General features: G+C 43.2%; 1 protein-coding gene across 1 annotated transcript in view; it reads left to right on the top strand.

Annotated features, from left to right (window-relative positions):
* Nucleotides 1-1,070: 1,070 nt before the first annotated feature.
* LOC144889234 (ubiquitin carboxyl-terminal hydrolase 9X-like) overlaps nucleotides 1,071-9,557 on the top strand; it is a gene marked incomplete at its 3' end in the record, with an annotated part of 39,446 nt that continues 30,959 nt past the window's right edge. The window contains exons 1-5 of the mRNA XM_078769282.1: nucleotides 1,071-1,295; nucleotides 1,723-1,869; nucleotides 2,069-2,215; nucleotides 2,449-2,656; nucleotides 4,651-4,871. Coding sequence (XP_078625408.1) covers nucleotides 1,170-1,295; nucleotides 1,723-1,869; nucleotides 2,069-2,215; nucleotides 2,449-2,656; nucleotides 4,651-4,871 — 849 coding nt within the window. The remainder of the gene's footprint in view (nucleotides 1,296-1,722; nucleotides 1,870-2,068; nucleotides 2,216-2,448; nucleotides 2,657-4,650; nucleotides 4,872-9,557) is intronic.

The following is a 9,557-nucleotide window of genomic DNA, read 5'->3' as shown; positions in this document are numbered from 1 at the left end:
GTAACGGCAGTCCAATGATTCTCTTCGGAATCGACCGCAAAACCTGACACGCAGGTTGATCTGTCACAGCGATAACAACTCTGTCGCAGGAATCCCTTTCCTGGGAAACCCAAAGTTCACTCGTGACTCTTGCTCGCCAACGTTCGCTCTGGACCTCGAAGTGACTATGCTTCTTGTCCGACTCCACTCGCGCCGCTTTCTTTTTCTCCTCCTCTTCTTCGTCGTCCGGTTCCGGTTCCATTTTAAAACATTAACTTTTACCTTTGAAAATAAAATTTTCTATTTCCCTCCAACGACGATAATAATAATACATGGAATCGAAAATGTTTACAGTGGGTGCGGCCCACGACTAAACCCGGGATGGACTGCGCTGCCACCGGTTCGACTAGGCCGCAGGACTCCTGCCATGTTGGGCGAGCTAGCCATCGGGCCGGCACTATGGCCTCGGCCCTTGGGGGAATGGTCCCCGACACGGACTGTCGGCCTTGAGCTTGAGCTCTTGAACGCGGACGTTTTTCACCACCACCACTGCACACCAATGAAATACATATGTGGATACCAAAATATTTTTTAATTTCAAGAATTTTCTGGAAGAAATGGTGCATTATTTGAAAAAAGTGCAAGGCTGCCAATATTTTTGGCCACGGCTGTATGTCGTCTACAACTACACACATTACATTCTCGAATTTATATCGCCATTTTAAGGTTATTTATTGACTGGCCCTTGTATAAATACACACACACCAGTCTGTGAATTATAGTATGGATGACAATTGAAATTGCCACATATGAGGAAGAGGGAAAGAGAGAGCGTTGGAATGAGTGGTTAAAAGTTGGTCCATGTCGTCTGAGAGAGATGTCATCTTGGGTGAGAGGGGGAGTTGGGCAGGTGCATGATCAGTGGTGAAGCTGAGTGGGGGGAGGGGGAATTGAGAGGTGGAGGGGAGGTGGCGAAACAATGAGTGAGGTGGGGGAGAGGAGAGCAGATATGGGGTGGGATGAGGAGGAAGCAGAGCTGTGTGTGTAGGTGTAAAGAAGACTGTCAGGTAGTTAAATCTGGAGAATGAATGGTGATGTGCAAACATGATGGAATGGAGATTTGTTGATTGAGCAGAAGAGAACTTGCTGTATGGAATCTTGAACCAGCCTGCTTGTGTTATTGCAATGGAATGTTTCCTGGTTCCAGCTGCATCAGACAGATGGCACAGGAGCAATTCTTCCTGATGGCCACAAAGTGTTCTGTTGTTCACCGTCCAATCATCTTCTTCATCACACTACTCTTTACCGTTCTTGGGGTGAGCTTATTTTTGCATGCCTTCCTTTGCTTTATCCTTTCCTTTTTCTTTGGCACCCCTGCTGCCAGGCCTTGCTCGGAATCCAAATATTGGACACGTTGATCACTCACAGGCAGGATCTGTAGGTGGTTAATTCCTATTTTTGCCGACACAGATCTTTCTTGATGTTGCAGTTTTGTAACTTTTTGTAGACTCCACTGTATGTACCCATTTACTCCTTTTAAATTGAATGTTATTTTAAAATAATTATGACAAGATGATTTTCTGTGGAAAAAAATGTTGTTCAATTGTTTTAGTTTTTACCTTTATTTTATCAAAGTTTGTCTAAAAGTCTGAGTTGTAAGGGAATCCACTAGATTTTGTGAACCCTTTTTTAAACCAAACCCCCTCCCATACCCCTCCCTTAACTGTCACTGAATTGTCAAAGTCTACGGTGTTGGATCGGGCATCCCAGTCTACAGACTACTTCGCCCTACTTTGCCGTCTCCTAAACTATGCTCACATCAGCAACATCGCATTGCAGAACGCTGAGGTGCAGCTGAACAATGAAATTGACTGGCTGAAGCGCATCAGGGTAAGGGCGCAGACCGAGTACTGTATTGAGTTTTGTTTTGGCAACATCTTGCATTCCGCCCATTTCAATTAAACCAATGGTTCAATTTTAGCCATTGCCAACTGTAATTTTTTCCAGCAAGATCTCGATGTGTTATTTCCCGGATGTCAGTTGTTGTTGGTGATCCTGGACGATTTTGATATTTATTTTATGAACACAGGATGAGCTGAAGTTGACTGGAGAAATGGCCATCGAAGAGACGCTGATGGAGGGACATCTGGGAGTGACGAGAGAATTGCTTTCATTCCACACCAGTGATAAGAAATTCCTAATAGGCTCGGAGAAAGGGGGAGCTGGCTTGATAAAGGTGAAACTGCCCCATTCGGTAACTCATTGGGCCTGCTCTTGTTTCATTGTTTCACTGTCTACCCTCCCGGGGCTAGTTGTTACCCTTCTCAACTACCTCTCCCTCCCTGCCCCCCACCTTTTCTTATCGTTTATTTTCTTCTTATTCCCACTTGTTATTCCCACTTGTTATTCCCACTTATTATCTTATTTACACTTTTCCCCTCACCATGGCAATTCTCATTTATTCCCCAGGAGCTCATCGATGACTTCTTATTCCCAGCATCAAAGGTGTACCTGCAGTATAAAAAGACCGGGGAGTTACCAGCAGGGCAAGCCATACCTGTTTGTTCATCTCCCTCTACCCTCTCCGCTGCTTTCGATTTACTAGTCGCGCTCTGCATTGGCTGCGTGCCTAATCTACGACTTGTAGCGGACACGCTCATTGAGATGTATTACAGTGGTATGTTCATTTTATTTTTGTCCTTTGTTCTCACCCATGAGGTTTTTGTTTTTTTTCGAATCCACAACACTCCCATGAGTGAAAACTTGACAATTACGACACTAAAGTATTTGTGACTTTGTCAATATAGCCATGGCGCTTTGCCAAATATCACACCAGCTAAGTTAGGGGGAGGGTGGGTTGTTCTATTCATGCAAATTCCACATTTTAGACGACTGAACAACGAGCGATTTAGTAATAGGACCCACTTAATTTTAACAATTTGATAATTTGACAACCAACCAACTTGCTTCTGAATAATGGTGAATTCCAAACATGCCACTGTTGCATGTTTCACAACTAATTTCAGCCTTGCAAATTTTTATTTTCTTCCCATTTTCATGTACAATAAATACCCCTCGTGGTTTCCATTTCGCCATGAGGGGGGACAACATCCTTAGGTTCCTCTCAACTTCCGATCCTGATGCCACCGGTTGCAGATAACTCCACGGTCGGTAGGTTGTGAATCAACCACGAACACCATTTAATCGACTAAATCTGGCAGGGTCTTCCGTATGGCACTATTTGTGACTGGCTCTGGCAAAAGCAGGCACTTGGGGGCATTTCTCTTAGCCAGAAAAAGCCGAAGAGTCAAAATATGACCACATGGACCAAATTTAGATTTTTATATAGATAGAAAGAGTAACTTCTCCAGATTATTATGCACCAAAACATTTTTCCAAGAAACAACAGAAAAGTTGTGAAATTCGACGAATAATCTGAAATGTCATTCTCAAAATGTGCTCAAAAGGACACGAAGATCGCGAAACTTTGATGTTTTACAACGAGCCATACATCGTAATTCGAAGGAGATCCCTGACATACATGTTTGGTATGAATGAAAAGCTCTACGTGTGCACATTCTTTGTGCGTGTGAATTGTTTTGTGAACTTTGAACCTAATTGTCTCCATTGTTTAAACGAAAATATAATTGTCATTAAAATACCATAACTTTGTTAATTTTCATCCAATTAACATAATGTATATATCAAATGAAAGAGAAAAGCATGGGGAATCAGATGATATCAAAATCTCAATTTTGATTTTTGCCCCCAAATGTCTGCTTTTGCCAGAGCCAGTCACATTTACCTGGGGGTGGCATGGCTTATCTAACGTAGGAGTGTGCCCTCGATACATACTGATCTTTGTCATAGTTAATCAGGTGCAGCCGAGCGAACGGCCCAGTAGGTACCAGCTTCGTGGTGGAGCCAAATGGGTGGAGAGGAACATCCCGTCTAACGCTAGTGCGGACTATGCTTGACCAATAGAGGAAAATACATCGCAACAGATTGGAAGAATATGTGTAGAAAATTTATTTTCGATTTTTTTTGCCGCTGACAAATAAAAACAGGAAAAAGAGAAGTTTTTTGTTTTGCCCCATCAATGTGATGCCTTCAACCTTGAGCAAACCCTATATCTGCTTGACGCGCTATCCCAGAATACGATTACGATACCAACCTTGCAACCACTTACGAGATAAGAAAGTAGCTACAAAAAATTGGCAACCATAAAACAAATTAGAGCAAAATAGTGGGAAAAATCCACAACAGCATCAAAGCACAGGTTGAAAACCAAGATAGTTCAAAAAAAAGAAAAGAAAATTATTTTTGTTAGCTTTGTATGCTAGCCTGCACAGTACTCATTTTGAGAATGCGAGTTTTGCTGTGATTTTTTTTGGGGGCAAGGGGGTGGAGGTGGGATCTTGTTGTTGTTGTATCACATGCAGAACAAGCTCATTTGGAAACATCATTGCTGAAACCTGAATTACTAGAACATTTGGATAATTGAACGCGCATTCAAACCTAAAATCTCAGCATCATGCAGCAAATGCTCATATAGGAATGGCAAATTGACCAATCCAAAGGTTAAGTTGAGTGTAGTGATCGCATTGGAAACAGATTAGGTTTCTGCCCAGTGTTTCTCTTCCCAAACATTATATTTTGTGTTCCGTGCAGGTACAGAAGCACTGAACGAATGGGAGTACCTTCCACCCGTTGGTCCTCGGCCACCAAATGGCTTTGTGGGACTTAAGAATGCAGGTGCAACATGCTATATGAATTCGGTAATCCAGCAGCTGTATATGGTACCTACCGTACGCACTGGTTTGCTCACGATTGAAGGTGCAGGCGGTGACACTGATGATGAGCTTTCGGGGGATGAAAAGCAGGACAACGAGGTGAGGAAACGAGAGGGGTGGTTCCTCTGGAGTCTAGTCCTCAAAAGGCGGACTGTGGTCCACATCTGGACTGCAGGCGTCATCGGTCTGGACCACGATACTAATACAAATCTCCCGTCAATGGATTGATCACCTGGTGCTCATTTAGCTGCTAGATTATTTCTGAGTTATCCCCCTCCCATGTTCTTCTATTCTATCTGCCCCTAATTATGTGTTAATGGACTCTGGTGTTTATCCATTCAGACCAATTTGATAAATGATAAACGCAGGATGGATTAATGCAGGATGTGATGAGCATGGGATTAATGTGGTTGGCATGATTACATACATACATACATACATACATACATACATACATACATACATACATACATACATACATGTATTTTAACCAGCAGAACACATAAAACGGTGCAACTCAACTTTACTTTAAAACATCCGTTTTTCCTCAGATTTGTTTTAATTTAATGTAGAGGTATTTGTGGTCTTTGTGACCCCTAAAAATGTTAACCGAAGTCTAATATACCCGTACCTTACAAATAAGCAATCCCCAAAGGGGACAGGTTGTTCAGCCAATAGGGAGATGCATAGCATAGAGTACCCTTTTAATAATCGGCAGTTGAATCAAGTGTGGGATAATTACACTGACAATGCGCCATCACGTCGGTTTGTGCGTGCGTCATGTGACCTAGGCTAGACAAGGCCCATACTAGTCCTCACCACATGCAGTACATCAAAATCACTCAAGGCAAAAATCTTTCACATTTTCATGGATTTTGTTCCCGTTTAGTCTAATGCCATGTTAGCGACCATAAAAAATGAAAACGGATATCGGATTTGAGCCAAAATAAGGCTGTTCGTTCAAATCCAAAAAACTCATTTTTCCAACATGTTCTACATGTCATAAAATGTGATATTTTTGAGGTACCCAACAACTATCCTTCGACATTCCAATACCTTACAACAACATCAAGCATGCAATGATGTGTACAACTTCGGTGAAAACTTCGTTTGAGCATCTTTATTCGCAGAAACAGCATTGTCAGGGTAATGTATGCATTGACTCCATCACTTCACGAGGTAAATTAGTCAAAACTGAACTGATTCTCACCAAATTAGTTTTACCAGGTCCCTTATCCATCTTAACCTGCGACTAAAACTGAAAACCAACACGAGTCAAAATGAACTCTTAGGGTCATCTGCATTTACTGTACCATCCTATATAACAAACACAATGAAGTAAATTAGTCGAAATTTATTGGATTTTCACCAAATTTGCTTTTACCTCGAGCTTTATCGAGCCTAACTTGCGACTTAAACTGAAAACAGAAATCCAATCAGAGTTAAAATAAACCCATAAGGCTGCTCGATGCATAGAAGGAAGAATGAGGATCCCAATCACTGTCCTTCCCCAAGTTAAATCATGAAATGCCACAAGGTCGTCAATTTTTCCGGATTTTCACCAATTTTTTTGTAGAGAAGTGTTCAACCACTTCAGCGACTACCAAAACCAAATGCAGAAGGCGAATCCGAGTTGAAATAAGCCTGTGAGGGTGTTTGAAGCAAAACCCCCATTTTTAACAGAGGAATTCCTTTTCAGTCATAAAACATGATTCCTAAGCCATCCATCGTCCATCCTAACATAATCCAAAAGCTGTTAACCTTAGGCAGGCAATGATGTTCATAACATTAACCAAAACCTTCATTTAGACAACTTTATATTCGCAGAAAACCGTGTGGTCTGGCATCTAGCCAAGACCAAGCCGGGACCAGCAGCCTACCGGCCATATTTTAAAACATTAATACATCAAAAACCACAGACCTCACAAACACACGACTTGCCTTATTCTTCTTCGGACACCCTTGTCTTTCCAAATATTTACACAGTTTTTATGAATGCACTCTCTTGGAGGGCGAGAAGTATCATGTGCAGCGAATTTCACCTCCCTGTGCCTTGTATTGTTATTTAAAAAAAAAAAAAATACTTCTGTACATTGCATTGAGGCTTGGTTTTCAAGCCACCGTCTACAATTCCAATAGAAGAGACATAATTACTCTTTTATGCAATATGTTTTTCAAGGTTTTCATCCTCAAAAATAGACCGACACGCATGTGTGTTAAATGATTGGCCTTTGAAACCTACCCTAATGAAGGGGAACAGGACACGCCGCTTCTGGTCCCTCGAGCAAGGAAGTGACTTCGACCTCTGCACGGCATCAAAGTTTAAGTATTTTCCCATTTGTGTGTCTGTCAAATTTCCACTCGTTATTTTATTGTGTATGTGTTACTGTGTATTTCGAGTTAATCTTGGTTTGCAATTCGTGCAAACTTGTGCAAAATTAAATCGTTTTCTGTTTGCAGCACATGTGCGGCCTGGTAACTTGAGGCTTCCCCATCAGTGTTTTGTGTATTTAAGTTCTTTCCTTCGCTGTATTGCTTATTTCTTAGATTTTCTCTCCTCCCCCTAACTTCCCCGAACATCGACGTTTTGTCTAACGTTTTAAATACAAAAATAATAATAATAATATTTCCTTCTCTCTTCGCCCCGCCCACTTTATCTCCTTTTCTTCCACCTCTTCCTTCCATCTCCAGCCGTAACTCGCCTTTCCAATCCGAGTTTCCTTCATACTCAGTTAACCCTTTCTCCTTTCTCTGGTCCATGCCCTCATTTCAGGGACTTTTCCCTGATTGTTTTTCACGGTTTTGTTTAAATATGTTTTAACTTTCCCCTGCAGTGTTTTATTCAGTGGTTTATAACAACATGCTGTTTTTCTTCCTATTTAAAAGGCTTTTTTCAATTTCCTCTTCAAATCATTCCACTTTAAAAAAATATTATATCTCTTACAGGCATTCCTCCATCCTGGGATCCTGGGATCGAATCCCGGTCGATCGCTGAATTAATGTCAGGGGGGTTGACTCAGCCTGTCATCCTTCTGAGGTCGGCAAATTGAGTACCAGCTTGCTGGTAATTCCCTGTGTGTCACAAGAGGCGACTAACATGGTTGGTGGCAAGAAGGGCATCCGGCCGTATTGCTTCAAAAAGGGGACCACGGTGCCCAAAAAAAAGGCCAACCCCCGCTCTGTGGGGGGAAAAGGGCCTTGAAAGACGGTTCTTTTCTTTTTCTTGCAGTCATTCCTCCTTGCATTCTCTAACCTCTTCATTCCACCCCTCCTCTATCGTTTTCAAACGGATCACTGACTTGAAAATCAAAATAAACCCAGTTTGTAAAAAATCTTCGTTTTTCATGAATCAGCCACTTTCTAAACTCCTCTCTCATCCCTCCCCTCCTAAACTCCCCCCTCATCCCTCCCCTCCTAAACTCCCCCCTCACCCCTCCCTGAACCGCCCTCACCGCCCTCGGCCCTCACCGCCCTCCGCCCTCACCTCAAACGGCTACACAGCTGACGCCGCACATGAAAAAGCCGAATGCCTCAACTCTGTGTTTGCCTCAAAATCTTGTGTCCCGAACCCATCTCGCTCTGTACGAACCTTTCCCAGTCGAACCCAGCTGCTCTTGGACTCTTGTGTCCTTCTCTCCTGACAAGGTGGATAAGTTTTTGTCAAACCTCGACTGATTCTGCATCAGCCCACGGGTCCTAAAATCCTGCTCTGCCGCTCTATCTCACCCTCTCTCTGTTCTATTCACACTCTCTTTTGCTCAAGGTCATCTGCCATCAGCTTGGAAATCAGCCAATATTACCGCTTTACACAAAAAAGGTGCAAAAACAGATCCTTGCAACTACACACCAATCAGCCTGCTCCCAATAATCAGCAAGGTCATGGAATCGATCATCACCAGGATTCAGACCAGGTCATTCTACTCTGGACATGCTGCTTCTGCTGTCTCAACAATGGATGGAGGTCCTTAATGCCAAACAGGAAATCAGAGTTGTCTCCCTTGACATATCAATCCTCTATCTCTTTGTGGATGACTTCACTCTCTGCCGCTCCATACCTCATCCCTCAGATCGGCAGTCTGCAGCCTCCTCACTCTCTGCAGACCTGGACAAAATCAGACTGGTCAAACAAGTGGCACATGGCTTTCACTCCTGACAAATCTCACACTCTTACTATGTCTCTCCGAAAGGACCGACTGGACAACCCTCCCATTTCCCTTTCTGAACAATCCTGTCCAAGAAGTTCTGTCACTCAAGCTTTGGGGTCTCACTATCTGCCATGATCTTTCCTGGGAAAACCACATTTCCAAGCTGGCCTCCAAAGCCAGTCGCCGACTGGGCATCCTCCGTCATGCGAAGTCCTTCCTTGTCACACCTGAATTCCTCACCACATTCAAGGCTTTCATCCACAGCTCAATGGAATACCGTTATCCCCTCTGGGCTGGTGCTCCTGCCTCACACCAAGCTCGGCTTCACGCTGTTGAAACCAAAGCTTTCAGAATCATTGGAATATCCTGCAATGAAGCTAACTCTGAGGGCCTTTCACTCACTCACCGCAGGCAGGTTGGTGGTCTTTGTCTTCTACAGACTCCTCTCCGGCCTTGCTCCCCCAGCTCTGTGTGTGCTCTGTCCCCCAAATATTCCGACAGGTCGCACAAGATCTGCCTGCAACCCTCTTATGGTTAAACTGCCAAAATCAAGACTCTCTATTCACCTTAACTCTTTCATTCCTTTTTTTCTCCCACCTCTGGAACAAATTCCCTCAGTCCTCCCTCCAGGTCTTTAAAA

The sequence above is a fragment of the Myxine glutinosa genome, unplaced genomic scaffold (genome assembly GCF_964187855.1).
Source record: "Myxine glutinosa unplaced genomic scaffold, kmMyxGlut1.1 SCAFFOLD_1932, whole genome shotgun sequence".
In the NCBI taxonomy this organism is placed as follows: Eukaryota; Metazoa; Chordata; class Myxini; order Myxiniformes; family Myxinidae; genus Myxine; species Myxine glutinosa.
Note: the sequence above shows the minus strand (reverse complement) of the source record. Positions and strands in the feature narration are given on the sequence as shown.